The following is a 23,654-nucleotide window of genomic DNA, read 5'->3' on the forward strand; positions in this document are numbered from 1 at the left end:
GGCTGTTAAAATTATGGAACTGATCCAACTCTGCTCTGCATGTACTGACAACTGTTACATTCACTGTCTTCTGCACATATGTTTAACCCTTTATTAAACATGAACTGCTTTCACACTTAGGAATATACACACCTAAAATATTACCTCAGTGACGGTGAGTTATAACTGTATTTTACTTGCGAACAACACTCAACTTCACATTAGTGATTGTTTTCTACCCTCAAGTGAGTTTTATGGTGCCTTTCCAAAGTATTCATACCCATTTGAGTCATGTACTTATCATACAACCTGAAATTCTGATGTATATTATTAGGATTTATTGTGACACACCAACAGAAAGTAGTGTATAATTGTGAAGTGGGTTTTCAAAATATTTATGAGACAAAATCCAAAAATGTGTTTCTCTGTGTAAACTAATCAAATTGTTAATTTCTCAGTTTTGTTACTTGGTGAGTTGATGACATCAATCATCAAACAGCATCATGAAGATCCAAGGAACACATGATGAAGTTTAAAGCAGGGTTAAGATATAAAATGATATCCTGAACTCTGCACATCTTACAGAGCACTAGTCAGTCCATCATGTGAAAATGGAAAGAATATGGAACAACTACAAACCTACAATACATGGTAGTCTTACCTAAACTGACTGCAAGAACATTAATCAGAGAAACAGCCAAGAGACCCGATTAATTCTAGTAGAGCTGAAGAGATATATATGGAACACAGTAAACATGTGCAAGATGGTGGAGCAAATATAGAGCAATCCTCGAAGGAAATTTGCTAAAGGCTGCAAAAGAGTTCATTTTGTGCCAGAGGTTCAATTTCCAGTTGGTCAATAACTAAGTATGTACTCAGGTGGGCTGAATGCAAATTATATCAAACTTTACAGATTTTTTAATAGAATTTTGAAAATAACATATACATTTCATGCATTACTTTGTGATTATCTATTAAACTGGATATTAAAAAATACATAAAAATGTGTTAATTCATTTGAAGAAGACCAAGGGGTATAAAAACTTTGCAAGGCACTGGGAATCTTTTCTGTTGCATGTTAAGTTCAACTCAAATCTTTGCGATCCTCAATGGAAGGGTTTTCTTGATTAAATATAACCCAAAAACACTAAACATTCTTAGCAATCTCACCTTCAAAAACTGGAAGATTGCATATGTTACTCACTGATCTGGAAGCATGCAGTAGTGCAACTGAAAGACTACCAGCTCACACAGCTAAAGACCTGTTTGTGGATCAGCCATAAAACCCTAGAACAATTAGAAAATGCATAAATCTTGGATTTCTGATGAGACAAATAATCACCACAATCAAAAGTGTTATGTTTAATTTCCTCTTGCTGCTCCCACTGTAACAACAAGCTGCTTAACTAGACACTGGACCATATATTAGATGAGGTTAGACACAGACAGGTGAACAGGCCAAGGGAGTAAGGGGTCTTGCGATTTAGTGCTCAAAAATCCAACTTTCAGGATTGTGTGTGTTTCTGGGGTAGCAATTGAGCTTAAAGAGGAAGATATGTATGTGGCAGAGGGACTAGATGTTGCAGATTCATTGGTTACTTACACATATAACTCTGCTGGGAGAGTCTATGGAGGATCCTGGCGGTGAGATGGAGGTCTCTGACAGGCGTCTGTGCTGTAAGGAAAACATCAGACAAAGAAAGGTGAAGATGTCAAATGTTTTTTTTTTTTATTTGAACCTTTTTAATTAAAAACATTTCTCACCCTAAGTCTTCTCTCTGCCCTTGCTGCCTGCTTGCATAATGGGTGCCACACCTCACAACCTGATGACAAGGAGGAAAGAAACATGGACATTGACACAAGCCATTTATACGTCTACACTGGTTATTTCTGATTGTGCCTGTCCATGTGCGCAGATGCAGTGGAGATTTACCTGTCAGGTACATTTCTTCCCCTTCTTTGAACATTGTGTTGCAGCGGGCGCATCGAGCACATGTCGGATGGTAATGCTTCCCTCCTGCCTGAGAGAAAGAGGTGTGACTTGGAATAAATTATCATAATAAAGAACCTCAGAGACTGAATGTTGGACCATCTCGAGCAGGACACTATCTCAATATGTTTTACCAAAGTGTATCACCTGACCTCCAGTGACCTCAATGTGTTGAGACATTACTGGAAAGCCTTTTGCTGTTCCATGCAGCAATCACATGCAAGGAGCACATTGCATTTTCTCTAGGTTACTCCCAAGAGAAATAAAGGAATGCTTAATTAAAATCCCTTGCAAAAATGTCTTTCTTTTGAACATTTGCACATTTTGTCACTACAACCACAATCTTCAGCCTATTTTTTGAGGATTTCATATGATAGACCAACATGAAGTAGAGTCTAAAGTGTGGCAGGTACAGTCAGTACTTCATAGAACAACCTTTCTCTGCAATTAATGTTACAAGTCTTTTAGTATATATCTATCAATTTTGCATGTCTAATTACTAAAATCTATTTCCATTCTTCTTTTCAAAATAGTTCACCTCAGTAAGATTGGACCGAAGGTGTTTGTGACTGTGAAATGTCCTGCATTCAACTCCACCTTCCCATGACTTTCGTGTCCCAGCTGAAAACATTCCCACAGCAAGATGCTTCATCCACCATGTTTTATGCCAAGTCTGGATGCTGTGTTCAGGGTAATGTGTGGAGCTTGTTTTTGCATGTAAGCCAAAAAGTTGAGCTATGGTCCCATCTGACCAGAGTACCTTCTTGCACATGCATGCCATGTCTTCTAGAAGGCTTGCTGCAAAGTGCAAATGAGCGTTCTAATGTTTTTTCAACTATGACTTCCTTTCTGCTATTCTTCCATGAAGGCTAGAAATGTGGAGTCCAGACTAACATTAGTTCTTTTGACAGATTTGCCAGCTGAGCTACAGACCTATGCACTCCTCCAAAGTTAAGATGACCCTCTTGGCTGCTTCTTTGATTAGTGTTCTCCTTGCAGTTCAGGTGGTTGCCATGTCTTAGTAGTTGCATCATTTGTTTCCATTTTTAGATGATGGTTTAAACAGCATTTGGTTTATAACCTTAGCCTTCTTGAAACTTTCTCACAGCTTCACCTCAGACCTGTCTAATGTTTCACCAGATCTCCATAAAGCCTCTTTTCTCACTATTCTTCTCTATCAAACTTCTGAGCCCATTAAAGAAATCTGCATTATACTGAGATTAAATTACATAAAGGCAGTCTGTTTACTAATGAGCTGACTTCAATTGGTTGCACTGGATTTTATTTATTTAGGTGTATTACAATGAAAGGGGTTGAATAAAAATGTGTTTCACAATTTTCTGATTTATATTTGCGAAAAGCCTATGAACTACTTTGTGTTGCTCTGTGACACAGACACTGAAGTTTGTGGTTGTAATATGACAAGATGTGAAAAAGTGGAGGCACTGTGCTTATGTTGGTCATCCCAGTAAGGGGGCATACACATATGCAGATGTAGGAGGTAAAGACAGAACCTGGTGTACACTCATGGGCCAGAGGTGCTTTTGCAGTGCCAATGACTGAGGCGTGGCCCATCCTGTCATCGCAGCCTTCCCTCGCACACCATTTGAGAATAACTATTTTTAGGAGCATGGCTGAAATACTGAACCACGCCTAGCGAGTTAAAGTCTGTGTGTGCTGGGAGTATTGTTTTATGTAATTTTCTTCTGCTTGTTATGAAGGAGATAGTTCTATGTGATCCACAATGACGTATCCACAGTGTATAGCCAGATTCCCTATCTCTCAGACAATACCAGGGCTATATCCGTGTGGGCTATAGGTTCTGTGGCTCAGATTAATATCTAAGGAAAAGGTTTTTCAGAGCAGCAGAGTGTTTATGGTTATCGGTGGAACTGTGTGAATTCAAACAATTTCTAATGAAGCACCCATTTTCTGCAGTAGCCTTAATAGGATGAATTTATTGAGAGATGAGGGTATAATGATTCTCTGTCTTCCACTTACTCCCTTTAAGCCTCCACTTTCTTAAACACTGCTCATTAACTTTATGACATCTAGTTCTGAAAAGTTAGACAGGTCAATATTTTGTGGATGAAGCTTAATCATTAACATACACTAATTAGTCTGGGCCTATGGCATGCAGGAGGAAAGACAAGGCATAATTACAGGGGTCAAGCAAATTTTGAAAACATTAGGATGGAATTACTAGTCTTGATTTATTTGGTATTTAATTGTCTTTTGGATTTTTGTTCTGGTTTCCTATAGCCCAAAATAAGCACATGCAGCATCTTGAACAAATGCATCACTGCAAAAACAGAACCGACCAGGAGAACTTCCTGAAGGATTTCCAGCAAACACATACTGCTTAAAAGAGAAAAAAGGGGAAGAACACTTTTCAGATTTTATTTGTAAAAAATGTTTTGTTAGAAAATCGTGTATCATATTCCTTCTACCTCACAACTTTAAATAACATTGCTTTGGTTTATCACATAGAATCACAATATAGTTTGTGGTTGTAAAGTCAGAAAAAGATTAAGGGGTGTTCATACATTTGCAAGACATTGTAGATAGAAGAAAATAGAGACTTGTGGCTAAAAGCAGATATGTCCTCATGTCTATAAATAGCCCAGAGAGACTGGCAGTCAGGAACAAAGCAGTTCACACCAGCAAGTGTCAAGCAAAAGACCACAGGGATGACAAGGTCTACTGTCTGTGTGTTTGTATGTCTGTGTCCTACAATTCTTTTTAACCACACATCTTTATAAAAGACAATAAAAACCCTCTAGAAAATCCTTCAAAAAATATAATTAGCATCTGTGCATAACAACTTTAATCATTTTTTGAGTCCACTATTGTAATAGTTTCCCCTTTAATTTTTTTCCTAAACCTTCTTGTACCGTTCACTCTCAGCTCTTTTTCCTCTGCAGCCCTCCTTTCAACTGCTGACTCCTTTGGTAAAAAAAAACACAAATTATTTTTTTTAGCAGAACTTGCTTTCTATTTCTGTCTCGCCTTATGCCATCTTTTCCTCTTCCTTTTCTCCCTCAACTCTTTTTATAGCTTCCAATTTTCCTCTTCACTTCTTACAGCATTCAATGTAACTTTTTTCCCGTTTGTTCATGCAAGTAGACCCGTTATCTGCTCAAGTGTTCCAGGTGAAACACTGACAAGGTGAATACACTATTCACAGACCAACACATTTTAAGTGAATTTGATTTTATTTCAAACTATTTATCACCTCTCAGTCTTAAACCACTCACTCCCTAAAGCACAGTGGAGCTTAGTCCAAGCTGTTCCACTCTAATACTGCTGAATTGCATCAACTTAAAACCTTTCATCTCACAGTTTGCATTTAAATTGACTTATTGTATGACTTCAAATCTCACCTCTAGAACCCGTCCACTAATGTATCTGTTGCACGTTTCACATTTCACCCCATACTGGGCGTGGTAATCTGCTTCACAGTATGGCACTCCATCCCTACAACACAGAAAACATAGGAGACACTGCTTTAATAGGGCAAACACACAATCCATTTTACTCTAACCTGAGAGAGAAACTGAATATGGAGAAAGATTTGAATCGGAGATATTTGAAAATATTGTGTCTTCCCATCTTTACGCACTCACTTGCTGATGTACTCCCCAGTGAGAACCATGTTGCACGTCCGACATCTGAAGCAGCTGACATGCCACTGTTTCTCCAATGCCAGGAGAGACTGACCCTGTTTGATCTCCGCTCCACATCCTGCACAGTCTGGATAAGAGGAAGATGAGTAAAAGCAAATGAACAGGGACAGAAACAAACGCAGATGCATACTAACTGGATGAGAAGGCGAGTGAGCTTTAGCTGTAAATGCAACTTTTAACACCTACTGTGCACCTGTGTCTTGTGTTCCTCATTTGCAGCAATAAGATATGCTGTGAATCCGGTATAATTGGTCACACATTCACACTGGGCCGTTTGTAAGCACACTGTTAATTTGCCCTGGGGAATTTGCCCCAGCATGTGTGAACATTACAGACTGGGTAAGAAAAGAAGAAGGGATAGCTCAGAGCTTGCAAATGATGCATGGCTCCACAGTAAAAACTGAAACAGGGTCAGTGCTTCCCATTTGTTTCTATTTGGAAGACACTTTGCTTGGCTTAACCTTCTCTGACTCAATCTACGGCCTCATGCAGAAAGGCCCCATTTCACCATCACCAGGGACCGCTTCACTCTGCCTTTTCAGCCTACAGTTTTTCAGACAAATCTTGAAGTTTACTCAGTCAGTCTTCTACATTCCAAACATATCTTTTACCATCATTTGGTGGTGATGTTGCTAAGTGTAAAGAGCTAATTTCAATGTTGTACAGTAAGTGTGGATACAAAATTGTTCATGTAGGAACTATACACATTCTGCATCACCAACTAAATTGAATACGGTGAGATTACTGCAACATTTATGAATGGTTGAACATATTCTGTTCTGAAAGTTTTGAACTGACAGAATAGTCAGATAAACCACGGAGAGCTAGTTGCAAAAGCTATTTGTGTTTTGTACAGTATGTCAATGCATGGCTGAGTCTCACTGTGGCCTGAAAAGAGCAAGAGTGAACCTACAACAGGAAGGCTAAATATGTGTTTCACTACAAAGTTGCTGTGTTTTACCCTATTAAGCTTTAAACCTGGCAAGTTGGTGACACCTTTTGGAAATGTCAGAGTTAAGGTTTCTAAAGTTTTTAAATGTATACACACAAAGACTGCTTTTTGTAGCATTACCCTCACTAATACCAGATGCTAAACTAAGTTTAAACTTTCGAGTTTAGAGTCTGTCAACTCTGTTTATAGTTCTTAATAGAAATTTTAATCTACCAAAATCGGATCGGATGGTTTAAGTTTTACAGAAAGCAAAATTCTGAAATTGGCTACAAATTTCTGATCTTAGATCTATAGTTGAAAGTGAACATTTGTGCTCTATGGCTTTTTGCATGAGCACACTTTCTTGTTACAGAAAATGCAGAAAATCTTGCAGTTTTTTTCCTACATGACTTCCAAACAGCAGGGATGAAAGCAAGAATAAACCTTATTCTAACCAACAGCTGTTGCAGTAATAAATAAAGCACCCTGTCATTTGTCAACCATGGTGACTCTTCTATTATTATGTTGGGATGGATACCCATATGCTGCACAGAAGGTGCCCTGGCTTTTATTGTGGATTTACTGCGGCTGCTAAATGAACTCAGAAGCAAACCTTCATAAAAAACCTCAATTTGTAGCACTCAGTCAGGAAAGAATATATGACGTGAATAGGGAGCAGGACATAAAACAAAGGGACCCAACAGGCCAGGGACGTTGAGCTACAGTATTGCGGAACAAATCATGCAGGTATCATAAACCGGCATACAATCATATAAACTTGATTTATAACCTTTATTGACGGTATGAAATAAAAAAATAACAATTCCTGTAACTTAGATAACACTTCTGGCTCAATGAACCCATTTTAGGGACAATAACTGGAAGTCTCTTCCACATGACTTCTAAAAAGGGGAGTTGTTCTTCCTCACTGTCACCAGAGTCAAGTCAACAACTTGATGCAAACAGTTTCTTCAGTTAGATAATTTTTTGCAAATTGTCAATAAATGATGGACTGAATTAGACTGTGCTGTATTATAATTAAAACTGAACTAGACTGCTTATCAATGGATACAAAATGTTCCAAATTTAATTTGGACCAAAATGGATTCAACATAATTGGATAAAGGTTAGACCTGTTGGTCTTGTAGTGAGAACACATTTGTGGTGATTGGTGATGTTTTGAAAAACTGAACTAAAAAATTTATTAAATGTGATTCTTCTATATCAGTTGAATTTCATTTCAATTCAATTAAATTCAAAAATACTTTATTAATCCCAAAGGGAAATTAAATATTGTTATAGCTCATATTATGTAGGTTTCTTCAAAGAGCCATTGTAGATGCTGATGGCTGTGGGCAGGAAGGATCTCCTGTAGCGCTCCGTCTTACAGCAGATCTGAAGAAGCCTCTGACTAAAGACACTCTGTTGTTGTAGGACAGTCTCATGAAGAGGATGCTCAGGGTTCTCCATAATGTTCTTCATTTTATGAAGAATCCGTCTTTCCACAATGATCTCCAGAGGTTCCAGAGGAGTCCCCAGAACAGAGCCAGCCTTCTTTATCAGCTTGTTGAGCTTTTTTAAGTCCCTGGCTCTGATGCTGCTTCCCCAGCAGATGATGGCAGAAGAGATCACACTTTCCACAACAGACTTATAGAAGATATGCAGCATCTTGCTGCAAACACCAAAGGACCTAAGCTTCCTCAAGAAGTACAGTCTGCTCTGTCCCTTCTTGTAGACGGCTTCACAGTTGCATCTCCACTCTAGTCTGTTGTCCAGGTGAACTCCGAGGTATTTATACTCCTCCACCACCTCCACTTCTTCTCCCATGATAGAAATAGTTTTTGACTTATTCCTGTTTCTCTTAAAATCTACAATCATCTCCTTTGTTTTAGTCACGTTCAAAATGAGATGATTGTTTCTACACCATGCCACAAAGCGGTCCACCACCTTCCTGTACTCAGCTTCTTGTCCATCTCTGATCCACCCCACGACTGCAGAATTATCCGAGTATTTCTGCAGATGACAGGAGTCTGTCTTGTACTGGAAGTCTGAGGTGTACAGAGTGAAAAGGAATGGTGAGAGTACAGTCCCCTGTGGTGCTCCTGTGCTGCTGACTACCTGGTTAGACTCACAACCCTTCAGTCTAACAAACTGTGGTCTGTTTGTCAGGTAGTCTTTGATCCAGGAGATTGTTGAGGCCTCCACCTGAGTCTTCTGGAGTTTCTGACAAAGCAAATCAGGTTGGATTGTATTAAATGCACTGGAGAAATCAAAGAACAACTCACAGTGCTACTGGCTTTGTCCAGATGACAGTGGATTTGTTGAAGCAGGTGTATGATGGCATCTTGAACTCCAACTCCACAGCAATAAGCAAACTGAAGGGGGTCCTGATGGTTTACTGATTGCTTACTCAGGTGGGCCAACAGGAGTCTCTCTAGGACCTTCATGATGTGAGATGTTAGGGCAACAGGTCTGTAGTCATTGAGGACTGATGGGTGAGTTTTCTTTGGTACCGGAACAAGACAGGAGGTCTTCCACAACACCGGAACCTTCTTATGGGCCAGGAAAAGGTTGAAGAGGTTCTGCAGAATCCCACAGAGCTGCTCTGCACAGGTCTTCGGGACTCTAGGGCTAACATGATCTGGACCTGCAGCCTCATTCCGATTCAGTCTCTCCAGTTGCATCTTCACTTGACTTCTTGAGACACACAGGTGGAAGGGGGAAGCAAAGGAAGCATCAGCATCTTCTGATATGGTTGAAGGCAAACATGTAGAAGCAGAAGGGTCTAGGGCTGAGGTGTAAGATAAAAAATGTGAGGTGTTACTGGACAGCTGTGGGTCCTGTGGGTCAAAGGAAGGTGGAATGTCTGTTTGGCTGTGAGCAGGAGAGGAGGATGCGAAGCTTGTTTCTGAAATGAACCTATTGAAGAATGTGTTCAATTTATTGGCTCTGTCCAGACCTCCATCGGTCTGATCATCCTTCTACTTGAAGCCTGTGATCTTCTTCATCCCTGACCACACATCTCTGAGCTTGTTTTGCTGGAGCTTGCTCTCCAGCTTCTTCTTGTACACCTCTTTGCTGTCTCTTATCTTGACTTTAAGTTGCTTCTGTAAACTCCTCAATAATTCTCTGTCTCCCTCTCTGAAGGCTCTTTTTTTCTTGTTAAGCAGGTCCTTCAGGTCACTGGTGATCCAAGATTTGTTATTGGGGAAGCATCTCACGGTTCTGGTGGGGATGATGTTATCCACACAGAAATTTATATAGTCGGTTACACACTCAGTCATGGCATTGATGTCCTCTCCATGTGGCTGGCACAGTGCGTCCCAGTCTGTAGCCTCAAAGCAACCTTGCAGAGCTTCTTCAGCTTCCTGTGACCATTTTCTCACAGTCCTCTTTATTACAGGTTGCCTCTGAACAAGGGGCTTATATTTCGAGCAGAAAAAACAAGATTGTGTTCTGATTTGCCTAGCGGAGGTCTTGCTATAGAGATGTATGAGTCCTTGACATTTGCATAAAACAAATCCAATGTTTTGTTTTCTCTGGTAGAGCAGCTGACAAACTGTTGAAACGTTGGAAGTGTAGCAGAGAGTGAAGTGTGGTTAAAATCACCAGAAATTGCCACAAAAGCATTGGGGTTTTGTGTCTGTAGTTTAGCAACAACTGAGCTGATGGCATCACATGCAGTGTCGGCAACAGCAGAAGGTGGAACGTAAACTGTTGCCAAAATAACACTGGTGAACTCTCTGGGTAAATAATATGGACAAAAACCTACTGCCAACAGTTCAATATCTGGACTGCAGAGATGACACTTCACAGTAACATGTCCTGGATTACACCATCTGTTGTTCACAAGTACTGCCAGTCCACCTCCTTTACATTTGCTGCTCCTCCTTAAATCTCTGTCTGCTCATATGGTTAAAAAGCCCGGCAGAGAGACGCTGGAGTCGGGGATATGATCCTGCATCCACGTCTCAGTAAAACACATGATACTGCATGCCCGGTACTCTGGCTGGGTCCTTTGTAGGGCTTGGAGTTCATCCAACTTGTTTCCCAACGATCTCACATTGCCCATTTGCTGAACTATCTACTTGAAAACCTTAAGGAATCATATTTGTTTTACCATATTCGGTGTGGTAAAGTATCAGCTAACTAAAGCAGAGGAATCATTCATGTTATGTATAAAAAGAGGGATTTGTTCCTGCAATAATTATTTTGCACTTTGCAAATTGTGGTTGAACATTCCATAATATTCAATCCTTTAAAAAAATTGTTTTGTTTTTCTTGCTCACAGTGTGTCCTCATAATGCAGAGTGATAAACACTGTACCTGGGGAGCTTTTTGGCTTTCAGGCGACTAAATGGAGCAGTCTGGGAGACACAGTTATTCATTGCTATTTCACCATCTGTTTAAACTGCACAAACTGTGAGAGGCAGCATGCTGTCTGTCTACCTCATTTACACAATTGTTTATCAGTGACTGTCAATTGTACCTTTCTTGCTTTATGCTTAACAAGGGAAACTGCATCCTTTCCTTATGTGAAGGGACAGTAAAGAACAAGTCCCAGCTCTGCGGACCAGTGTGGAAAAAAAGATGAAAACTCCTCTGCTTGCTGTCGACAACACTGAACAAATGTTATATTTGCCTCTGTTGAATGATCATGTTGCCAGATCATCAAAAGAGGCCCGATGAGTGATTTGACAGCCGAGCCGCTTGATAAGCCAAAGAGGACCTCTCAAATCCAGCGTGTTCGGATGAAGCAGACTGCAGCGCCTGGTGGGCCTAAACAAAACAGACAGACTAAGGAGGATGCTCAACTCACGGCTGGGTCCGTGGATCTTGATGGGCTCATTTGACTTGACAAGTGTGTGGGAGCACTGCTGGCACACACAATCCTTTCCGCTGAACGTCACCCTGTCTCCTATTGGGAAAGGTTTGCTGATGGCAAAAAATAAAATAAAATGAAGATTAGAGACTTAATATTGTCAGATATTATGATTAGAGGTATTGTACATTTACATGAAAGTGTACAGCATATTTGCAAACAAATGAGTGCCAGCAGGAGTGTGGCTTTGGACAAGAAGTCCGTAATCCTGCTGATACCAACAGTCTGACGTCTTTCGCAGGGCTGAAAATGCATTTGCAAACAGTTGTGACGGGTTAATAGGAGGTTGATCGTGCACCTGGCTTCTCTGTGATTAAAGAGGTGATAATGTGACACTGCCACAGGCTTCTAAAAAGGAAAGCTGGCTCTCTGACTGAGAATAAAACCAATTAGGTAGGACTGCGTGGAGTGCATGCTAATCCTAAATGGCTGTTTCTTGTACAGTCTACAGTAGCTGTTTGGTTTACCCTGCCCTACTCACTCCCTGCACATCTGTTACCACTAGGTCTCTGCTTCATGGCTCTAAGCTACTCTTCAATAAATCCATATAAAGACACGCACATGTGTATGGGCTAACTACATGACAGCAAGACAACATCCATAAAATCCCTTTTTCTATGGCATGTTTTAACTCCCTTTCTTCTCTTGCACAACAAGACACATTTTTTTTATTTCTTTATGACTGGAAAGGATGAAAGAATGAATAGGGTGCTAAAAGGCTTAGAGAAGGCTGTTTAAAAGACACAAATGACAGTAATCCTTTTACTCCCCCTGCCGAGTCCTCGGGCCGAAGCCAAGACTCTGAAGGAAGGCTTGAGTCTCCAGCAGGGCTTGCGGAGATCTTCATAGGCAAGTCTGGCAAAACTCTTCCGTGCAAGTCTTCCACAGAGATTTCTGCAACTTCTTTGCATTGTTCTTCATTTGCTCCTTTGTGTTTTGTACCTACTCTAAAATGGACAATTTTCATGAATAAAACAGAAAAGAACGTACAAGCGAGGGGAGCAGATAAACCAGCAGAGATATACCAGCACACAAATTATTCAACTAAGACTTTGGTAAACAGGGAAAAACTATCATAAATTTTAGTCGCTCACATCTCAAGGTTAACCAGCAATTATAAAACTCAGATTAAAACAACTTCAGGCAACATTTCCCCATTCTTCTCTGCAAAAAGGTTAGAGATTAAACACATCTGTGAATGTGTTTGACTCTTTCCGCAGTTTCTCATTTGGATTTACAGAAGGTCTGGACTTTGACTGGGCCATTCTAAAATATAAAAAAAACATTTTACCTAATCCATTTTATTGTAGCTCTTGTTGTATTTAAGAGTCATTTTCCAGATACAAGATGAACTACCATCCAGTTTTCTGACAGCATTGCCTTGTATTTAGCTCCTTCGATCTTCCCATCAAATCTAAGAAGCTTCTCTGTGGCCGCTGGAGGAAAGCCGCCACTGTTAGTCACTGTGAACATGGTGTGTTCAAAGTTTTGCATGTAAGTCAAAAAGTTCTATTTGGCCCCCTTGTTTCACATTTCTGTTCATGTTATAAAACTGTTATTTATTTTTTATAAACCAAAAAGCTTGAGAACATCTACAACTATCTGACTTCCTAAAATCTGAATTCCTAAAATTCCTAAAACCTCTTTGTTGGGCTTGTATTGATCTGGTCCAGCACAATATGCTAGATCATTGCTCATGTCTAAGAGTTTTGCCAACGACGCCATAGTATCTAGTCCAACTTAATAGCTAAATTTGCTGTGATGGTGCAGAAAAGTCTGCGTTTGACCTTGTCTTTACCTGCGCCGCTTTCACTCCCTCAAGACACTCCTGCATTGTCAGCCTTTCTCAGCACTTTAAAAATGTACTCTTATTACATATTTAATGCACTGTACTTTTTTGACAATGGAAAGGGGAAGTTATTTCTGGATTTTTATGATATGCCTGGTGGCTTTGATCACTGGCGCTTTTTAAAAAACATTAGCACTGAAAAGTGATCTGCTTACTTTAAGGCTGACGTGATGACAAAAAGGAAGTGGCACAGCAGTGAAGGTGTTCAAAAGCAGTTTTTTAATTCGGCTGAGGGTTGAGAGGGAGAACATGATGATAGGAATACTGAGAATAAAGAAAGCCGGTGGCTTCTAGTTGTCTCTTCCAGTTCACTATTCTCATTTACAACACAAACACACCCTGTCACTACTAGAACTGCTCCACTGACTGTCACTGGTCATTTCATTGTGATTATTTTTTGGCCATAGCTGGCGGGCTTGAGCACCAATGTCAAACAGATCTCTGACAAGAGGAAAACACTACTTGCCTGGAGGGAAGAAGGTGAAGATAACCTTATACGAAACCTTACACTTGAAAAAATTACACTTAAAAACAGATAAGGGTGATTTGAGGTGTGTGGGGAGAAACACAGCTGTGTCTGCATGTCTGCAAAGTAAACTGAACTTTTAATGGACTTTTATGTGAAAAGGCACGTGGAGCCAAGCCTTGTAACGTGTGTTTGTTGTGGAGGGCCTTTATGAGAACATGAAAGGAAAAAGAGGAAGGGGATGTGCTATTTTTGATTTATTTAACTGTATGAAACCAATAATTTTATCTGAATCATGTAAGAGCTAAGAAAAAGTTTATTCTGATCCTTCCATTTAGACATCATTTCATATTTAAAAGACAACCTGTTTTAATAATTAAAGCCTCCAAAATAAGTCCGCCTCCTTGTGCGGCCTGATTTCCAAAAGGACTGGGTGGTCATGAGATAAAAAAAACTAAAAAAAACTGACTCATGGCAGAAGAGAAGAAAACATTTCTTATTCAGTGCATCAACAATACATTTCCTGTTCTTGCACGGCAAGTGATGAGCACATGACACATCTTTTTCTACTTGTTTTCACACCCATTTAACTTTTTCCCCTTTTTTTCATTTTCCAACCTCATACCTTTAAGCATTTTATTTAGATTTATTGCAAAGAAAGAGTCTGAAAATTGTGGGTTTTTTTTGAGTGCCCATAAATTATAGAACTGTATCCCAAACTCTGAGCATCTGAACGTTGGGCACGTGCCGCCATATGAAAATATAGGATGGCACACCTCCAAACCTATCAGAATGTGTGTTTCTTACTAATCTAAAAGGCCAGGAAGTGCCAACGTGGTAACTCTGGAGGAGTTGCAGAGAACTACAGCACCGGTAGGAGATCTCTCAACAGGACTGTGCAATGCACAAACCTGGTTTTTATGTAAGATTGTCAGGTAGAAAGCCACTGTTCCAAGGAAGCTATACTAAGTGTGTTTTAAAGTTTGTCACAAATCATGAAGGGCCTATACCAAACATACAGGTCCTTCTCAAAATATTAGCATATTGTGATGAAGTTCATTATTTTCCATAATGTCATGATGAAAATTTAACATTCATATATTTTAGATTCATTGCACACTAACTGAAATATTTCAGGTCTTTTATTGTCTTAATACGGATGATTTTGGCATACAGCTCATGAAAACCCAAAATTCCTATCTCACAAAATTAGCATATTTCATCTGACCAATAAAAAAAAAGTGTTTTTAATACAAAAAACGTCAACCTTCAAATAATCATGTACAGTTATGCACTCAATACTTGGTCGGGAATCCTTTGGCAGAAATGACTGCTTCAATGCGGCGTGGCATGGAGGCAATCAGCCTGTGGCACTGCTGAGGTCTTATGGAGGCCCAGGATGCTTCGATAGCGGCCTTTAGCTCATCCAGAGTGTTGGGTCTTGAGTCTCTCAACGTTCTCTTCACAATATCCCACAGATTCTCTATGGGGTTCAGGTCAGGAGAGTTGGCAGGCCAATTGAGCACAGTGATACCATGGTCAGTAAACCATTTACCAGTGGTTTTGGCACTGTGAGCAGGTGCCAGGTCGTGCTGAAAAATGAAATCTTCCTTTCCATAAAGCTTTTCAGCAGATGGAAGCATGAAGTGCTCCAAAATCTCCTGATAGCTAGCTGCATTGACCTTGCCCTTGATAAAACACAGTGGACCAACACCAGCAGCTGACACGGCACCCCAGACCATCACTGATTGTGGGTACTTGACACTGGACTTCTGGCATTTTGGCATTTCCTTCTCCCCAGTCTTCCTCCAGACTCTGGCACCTTGATTTCTGAATGACATGCAGAATTTGCTTTCATCCGAAAAAAGTACTTTGGACCACTGAGCAACAGTCCAGTGCTGCTTCTCTGTAGCCCAGGTCTGGGGAATGCGGCACCTGTAGCCCATTTCCTGCACACACCTGTGCACGGTGGCTCTGGATGTTTCTACTCCACACTCAGTCCACTGCTTCCGCAGGTCCCCCAAGGTCTGGAATCGGCCCTTCTCCACAATCTTCCTCAGGGTCCAGTCACCTCTTCTCGTTGTGCAGCGTTTTCTGCCACACTTTTTCCTTCCCACAGTCTTCCCACTGAGGTGCCTTGATACAGCACTCTGGGAACAGCCTATTCGTACAGAAATTTCTTTCTGTGTCTTACCCTCTTGCTTGAGGGTGTCAATAGTGGCCTTCTGGACAGCAGTCAGGTCGGCAGTCTTACCCATGATTGGGGTTTTGAGTGATGAACCAGGCTGGGAGTTTTAAAGGCCTCAGGAATCTTTTGCAGGTGTTTGGAGTTAACTCGTTGATTCAGATGATTAGGTTCATAGCTCGTTTAGAGACCCTTTTAATAATATGCTAATTTTGTGAGATAGGAATTTTGGGTTTTCATGAGCTGTATGCCACAATCATCCGTATTAAGACAATAAAAGACCTGAAATATTTCAGTTAGTGTGCAATGAATCTAAAATATATGAATGTTAAATTTTCATCATGACATTATGGAAAATAATGAACTTTATCACAATATGCTAATATTTTGAGAAGGACCAGTACACAGCAAGGTGCTCTGGTGATATGAGACCAAAATGTTAAAATGTTTTCCCCTTAATGCAAAATGCGTGGTGTAGTACAAACAAATAATGCACAACACCCTGAACACCTCATCCACAATTTGAAACATGGAGCTGTCAGAATCATGCTGTTGGGATGCCTATCTTCAGCAGGAACAGAGACACTGGACAGAGTTGATGGGAAGATGGATGGAGCTGAATAAAGAGACAAAGTCTCTTCATTAAATAACCATACATTTCTGTATCCCAGACATTTTTTTAATACTTCCAAATGTATGAGGACCAAATTATCATTAGAAACAGTTAGAGTTAGGTCTAAATATTGTGTTTCTTCCTTGTTTCTTTTTATGGAATGTCAGCCTAACACATAAAAAAAAAAAAAACGAACTTAGTGCAAAATTTGAACAAAAACATTGCCAGGTTACAAATCATAGCTCCAACATTTAAGAAATAAAGTTTCCCTTAATCAGCCTTGGTATTAGGTCCTGTTATGGGGGAGCAAATCCGATTTGGGTGTGCGGTAAAACTGCGACCACATACCTGCAGACACTGCAGACAAAGCACTTGGGGTGGTACGTGCGTCCCAGAGCGGAGACGACCTCTCCTGTGATGAAGCTGTCACAACGGTCACAGCGTGTGCCGTATAAACGCTGGTAGTCTGCCGTGCAAATGTACTCGCCTTTCTTCTGGAAGAAGCCAGATTGTGCCAGGTCACAGTTACACACTGAGGGAGAGAAGAAACGAGAGACAGTCAGACACCTAAAGCTGCAAAGAATATAAAGAAAAATATGCAAAATACCATTTCTGTTTTTAGGATTTCACTGCTTGTCTGTTGGTTTCTGTCATGTGTGTATGCTTGTCTTTACACATGGCTGCTAAGGAAGTTATTCCATTCCAGAGAGCAGTGAGCCAATTTGTTCTGATGGGAATATAATGTATAATCAGTGGGAAAGTCATTCGTTTCAGAACAATCCAATCAGTCCAAACATTAAGCAGTGACTAAAATGCATTAAATACTGCTGAGAAAGAAATGTGGACAGAAAGGGTGAATGTATGCACATATTATACACCATTCAGAGCAGACAATATGAGTTAGATTCCTTTCCTTTGATACTGAGAGCGACTTCCAGTGGGTGTGACTGTACAGCTTGAAGGCATTTCCATAGATTAGTGTTTGCTGGTATCATTTTCATCACAAGTGTGGTTTACCACCTTGAAGAAATACACACCACTGCTATGGATGAGGCTGGATATATCTGTTTTAAAAAAAAATATTCTTGTCTTAGTGATTTCAGAATTTAGCCTTGCACTTGGGAATTATAGGTTTGACCTTGCAGTGGGCCTATAATTATCACAAAGCTACAATTATTATTTAACTTTGAGCATCATCTAACAGCTCTGTTGGCATTTGTTCAACTGGCATGCCAACAGACCACCTCTGTCAAAATAGAAGAATAAATCTGGTCAATAAAAAGAATGATTTATTATTTTGGGATGTTTTAAAAACAAAACAGATGCCAATCTCATTAAGCCAACAACTGGTTAGTTTAATGAAAATTAGCATAAACATGTTAAAACAAAATACCTGCAAACAGAAAGAACTGATCATGGTGATGCTGGGCATCTTTTTACAGTGTTGCCTTTGACAGGCTAATCATGACTTCTGATATTTTGTAGATGTTTTTTTCTTTTCTCAAATGCTACATCTGTTGCACATAAGGCAAACTTTACAACAAGAAATAAAAATGATGGAGAAAAGCAGTAAAATACTGTAATTCTCTTTCACATAGAAAAAAAACCTGTACCATGAACCCTAGAGGAGAGACAAAAAGGTCAAGTTATTGAACGGGCTTCCAAACTTTCCCGATGCCAAATCAATCTTATACATACGAGATGCGCTAACAACAACCATCTTCAGTTTTCTTTTTTTGATTTTCTGAATTACCTTCATTTTGAGTGGGATAACCTATGATGAAAAAAGCCCAACATTTATGCAGTTATTGTTACAACTGTAAATGCTAGAATAAGCTAGCAGGCAATCAAAAATAATCAGTTTACACATGTTTATCATAGACATTATTTAAAATCTCAATTTAGCTCACTTATTAAAAGAGTTCATTAAATTTCACATCACTAATAAATGAAACTAGATCATCTTTTCTTTCTGCTCTCGGTGGAGGAGGATGCTTTTTCTCTGTCTCCCGCACCCCTCCCATATCTGCCCTGCTTCAGCTCTGTGTCTTGTCTTCTTTTTGGAGCATCTTCGTGCATATCTTCCAAATTCGTAGTTATGGATTTGGTCAGCTGGTCTCTCAATGCAACTGATCAAATTTTCTCGACGAGAAGACAGGGTGAAGGAGAGCCCAACTTGTCCGGACTGGACGTTTTTCTCTGGATACACGATGGACTCCTGGCAGAAGTGGAGGATTGTGTGTTTGTCGATAATGTCAGTCGAGTATGTGGAAGATGTGTATATAATTGGATGTTTGATATCAGGATTTCTGCTTTTTGGAGTCAGCGGTTACCTGGCATATCGAGAAATTCGGAGAATGTCAGCAGCTGTTCTGGTGAAATGGGATAAATCTTGGAGAAAGTTGTTCGCTTGGATCTGGCAGAAAGACCAGGAATTTGGCTGTTTGGATTCGCCTTTGAGAAGCACCAGCGAGACTCTCAAGGCTGACGGAAAATTAAGAGTCAGCCCAACCCAAATAATTATTGTTTTTCTGAATCTGGCTCCCCTGCACGGCCTTGATGGCTGGCTATCTTCAACTTCTCCTGGAAGTTATGTAAACATGACGCTCTGCTCCCTCTGCCCCCTCCCTTCCCTGAGGACATCTGTGGACCTGCTCAGAACTTTGTGGCCGGTTGATGAACATTCCAACGTACCATCAAGGACAATGGCCTCTGTGACAGTGCTTCATGGACTTGCACACACTCACTTGCACACACACACACATGCTCAAGATAAACATATGAACCCCCTCACACCACCTTCACCGTTCCCGGCATGATGTTGTTTTGTAAACTTGTTGCTTCTTTGTGCTGAGGTTTTTTGCAATCTCAAACTGTATCCTGCTAAGGATAAAGTGTGAAATATGATTTTTTTTCCCTCTACTTTCCTAATGTGGCCTCTTTTCTCATCTAGCAAGGGCAGCGCCTGTGAGTGGGCAACAAAGCCTCGGTGACCCGTCCCCCCCTTGTCTTGTGTCATGATGTATGTTTGGATGGGTTGTACTGGAATTCTAATTTCCCTTTGGGGATCAATAAAGTATCTTTGAATTTAATTGAATTGAAAAGGAAGGTTAGCATGTTAAAAGAGCATTTTACATGCTGCAAAAGGTAATGTATCAAAATAACACTCCATCCAGTGAGATTAGACTAGATTAATGTTTAAAGATCAATAAACAGTTAACCTGTTAAGCCCTAAGTGGTTTTAGAGCAATTTCCACCTGAAATTACATACCTTAAATAAATCAAGTATAGCTCCACAGTTATAAGGCCTACATGCAAACATTTGGTACCTGTGTAATGGTAAGGCATAAAATAATATTTTTCCAGTGGAAACACTATTGTAACTGTTACTATTTTGGAATTATGTGTGATTAAAAAATTAAAAAATAAACATTTTTGAGCCTCGCCAAAAGTTTTTTTCTAAAAGAACATTGCAAAACACTATGGAAAGCCTTTGGTATTCCTAGGACAAACCCTAGGTTGCATTCAAACTAAAATATATTTGTGCAAAACTCATTTGGGGAATTGTTTTGGGAAGATTAAAGCCTCTTCTTGCGATATATTTAAGAAAAAAAAAATTGGTTGAGTTTTACCTAGTTTTATAGACCGCCAAAAAGGGGCGTGGCCTAGGGCGCCTTAAAGTTTTTGGCATGACAGGAGGATTATTTGATCCTTCTTTGAATTGTGGTCAGGTTGGGAGCCCTGGGTTCGAAAAAACTTAAATAAATCTGTTTGTTTGGATCCTTGGGTGTTTGGGTTCGTAGTTTTATTTGTGTTTTGATCACCTCTGAGTTCTTTATGATTCTTTAAAAAGTCTTGACATATTTAGTTCATTTTGCTGTGTACAATATTGCTAGAAAGCTGTTGCCATTTTAGTTCATTCCTTTTTGTTTAGTTTCTTAGTTTATTCTTGTGGTCTGTTCTTTGTGTCATACCTGCTTGTGTTTTGAGTTCTTGAGTTTGTGTTTTTGTTAAATTACCTGGTCTAGTCTTTCATTTTCTGTCTCCCTGTACCCCAAGCCCACACCTGTTCTATGTTTTTCCCCTGATTTTTCTGGTTACATTTGTCATTGGTTCCCCCTGCTGTTCAGTATGTATGTATGTATCAGTATGTATTTAAGCCCGTTTATTTCCTTTGTTCCCCGCTGGTTCCTTATGTGTTGTTTGTGTTTGTGTGCACACCTGGTACCCTGTCTGTGTCCAAGAATGAGCAGTAAAGTGTCATCTTACCTACAAACTTTGAGCTTCAGGAGTTCTTCCCTGCATATTGGTCCAACAGAAACCCACATTATGACACTTTGTGCATTTGAATTTATTTATCGTAGATCAGTATTAGTCTGTTTCCCCTTGGTTTGTAGTTTCCTTTGTGTCTAGTTCAGCTTCCTTTGTGTTAATTATTCACCTTCCTGCAGTCTGCCTGTTTGCTCTCTTCCACAGCTGGTCCTATTACCCTGATTAACTCACGCCCATTCAATGCTTTTCTTTACTCTTCCCTCAGTATATAAGCTCACTTGTTGTTGTTGTTGTTCTTTCCTGGTTCCTCCCATTACTCTGCCTGTGCTCCATGTCCTGTTCTGTGTAAGTTTTGCAGGTTTGCTGTTTTAATCATTAAACCTCAACCATGCTCATACCAAGTTGCTGTTTGCATTTTGGTCTAACTCTCAACATGCGAAACATGACACTCCAGGTTAAAAATGTTGATTGATTTCAGTTATGGCACTAGATAGATACAAGTCTGCACTTTATTTTAATTGTATGATGTAATCTGGCTTTTGTCTATGCCTTTTCCCATATAAATAAAAAAAAAGAAAAAGGAAAAGAACTGCCAAGAAATTAGGAGAAGAGCTTTGAACCTCCACAGATCTGTGTCTTTCTTGAGTATAAATACCAGATACCTGAAGGTGCAGATTCATCTGTTCAAATATATGCTGAAGTACAGTATGTGATGGTATAAACACCACTGGAATGCCCAGCCATCATATTGTTCAGGAAGGAGATGGGTTCTGTGTCCCAGAAAGGAATGTGTTCTAATGTTAAATAAGAGTATCAGCTTAAAGTATTGGAATTCGAGTATTAGCTTCAGTATCCACAGTGAAATGATTCCTGACCCAAAAAATGCAAAAAGGCAACTCAGACAGGAAGAAGCCATGACTCTAAAACCAATATCAAATAACCTAACTTATGGAGACCTATCTTGTAGTCTGATTAAATAAAAATGGTAGTATTTGGTCAGAGCCACCACTGTTACATTTAGAAGAAAAACGGGGAAACTTGCAAGCCTCAGTGAATATCAGAATATCAGTGGTGGCCGCATCATGTTGTGGTGAATTTTGCAGCATGTGGAACTGGTGCATTTCACATAGTAAATTGTATCATGAGAAAAGAATATAACATGGAAATAGTGAAGACAACAGTCAGAAAATTAAAGCTTGGGGTCAAGTTTGTCTTTCAGAATATTGGTGCATTAGTTACACCATGTTAAGAGCAAAAAAGTCAATGTTTTGGAGTGGCCATCACAAAGCCCTGATCTCAGATTCATAGAAAATGTGTTGGCAGTGCTAAAAGGGTGTGTGTGAGCAAGGTTGCATACAAACCTGACACTGTTAAGCCATCACTATCAGAAGAAATTGGCCACAATTTCAGCAAACTATTGTGAGAAGGTTGTGGAAGGACACCCAAAATGTTTTACATAAGTCATTAAGAAGTCAAATACCAGGGAAAAGCATAAACTTTGGAATTTAAAGAAAGTTAAAATGAAGTATCTACAAAATGATCTCACTCTTTGTTCTGGAAAATACAAATTATTTTGGAAATCGCAACAGACCTTAAACAGGCAGACAACACACACACACACATATAGATGTATAAAACCCTTCAAAGGGGCTGCATTTAATCTTGACCTGTTTATGAGCGTATCATTGACTTAAGTGTGTAATAAAAGATCAGTGGGAATTTGCTTAAAAACAAAACAATCTCATTTCTCTCAAGAGAACGCAAACACATAAATCCATCCATGATTAGATGGCACTGTGCATATGCACAGTTAGGATGATATAGTAACTCCTTTTTTTCCGAACAGGTCTTTTGATTAAGGAACATTACCTACAAAAATGCAAAAGACTACGATTGAGGAGAAGCATACAGATGAACAAAGCTGATTCAGTCTATAAAAATGTGTGTGTGTATGCATGCACCAACCACATTTCCAAAACCACTGAACAATAGTACAGAGCTGCAAAAACTGCACATGCTGCATTTTGAGCCAGACCACCTAAAGCTCTCACCAAGAACCAAAATCATAGGCTACCCAATTCCTTCCCAGGAAATGGTAAGAGTGGGTAAATATTTCCACATCTATAAAGCTCTTTAAAAACTGTTGAGCCCTGAAAGGACAGCCATTTGGCAAAAACTGTGTTACTTTCTTGCTCTCTCCTCTATCTCTCAAAACAATTTGCTTTTCAATTTCTCCTCAAATTGGTTTTGAAATCAGTGGCATACGCTAAATTAGCATAATGTATTGAGGGCATTAGCATATGGATGCCTGGCCAAATCACATCTGGCTGTCTCAATCTGCCCAATCTAGATTGGAGGAGCTGAATGGAGGGTTCACCTGTTGGTTAATCACCCTGTTTTCTTTTAACCAGGTGATTGGCTGGATGCCTTGTAAGGGACATCCCCTTTGCTCAGTTGCCAGGAGGATGCAAACCTTCCACGGTTACCGTAGAGACAGCTGGGTCCCTGTCTGACTGATGTGATGGTGGCGGTGTGGGCGGCACATTTAAGAGGGCTGGGGTTGAACTAGAAGCTGAAAAGCCCGAAGAGTTGTCTCTGATTAGAAGCTATAGGGAGCTTAAAACATCATCTTTTTATTTAGATGTGTTCATTTGTGTTTATTTTCGATCTAATGTAAGAAAGTGCTGGAAGACATTATTCATTCTAAATTATGGTACATAGTGTACAGTAGTCTTCCCATCAAGAAGGTTAAGATAAAACTCCCAGTTCTCATTGACTTTTCAAAAATTTATTTTACACTG

The 23,654-nt window shown here is 39.8% G+C and overlaps 1 protein-coding gene across 5 annotated transcripts in view; it reads right to left on the reverse strand.

Moving 5' to 3' along the window:
- ablim3 (actin binding LIM protein family, member 3) overlaps nt 1–23,654 on the reverse strand; it is a 73,597-nt gene that overhangs the window by 18,610 nt on the left and 31,333 nt on the right. For all 5 annotated transcript variants that reach the window (XM_047353703.1, XM_047353707.1, XM_047353706.1 and 2 more), the window contains 7 exons: nt 16,930–17,113; nt 11,406–11,521; nt 5,596–5,722; nt 5,353–5,446; nt 1,913–2,000; nt 1,744–1,802; nt 1,583–1,654 (listed from right to left, as the gene is read on the reverse strand). In XM_047353703.1, coding sequence (XP_047209659.1) covers nt 1,583–1,654; nt 1,744–1,802; nt 1,913–2,000; nt 5,353–5,446; nt 5,596–5,722; nt 11,406–11,521; nt 16,930–17,113 — 740 coding nt within the window. The remainder of the gene's footprint in view (nt 1–1,582; nt 1,655–1,743; nt 1,803–1,912; nt 2,001–5,352; nt 5,447–5,595; nt 5,723–11,405; nt 11,522–16,929; nt 17,114–23,654) is intronic.

This window comes from Girardinichthys multiradiatus, chromosome 23 (genome assembly GCF_021462225.1).
Source record: "Girardinichthys multiradiatus isolate DD_20200921_A chromosome 23, DD_fGirMul_XY1, whole genome shotgun sequence".
Classification (NCBI taxonomy): Eukaryota; Metazoa; Chordata; class Actinopteri; order Cyprinodontiformes; family Goodeidae; genus Girardinichthys; species Girardinichthys multiradiatus.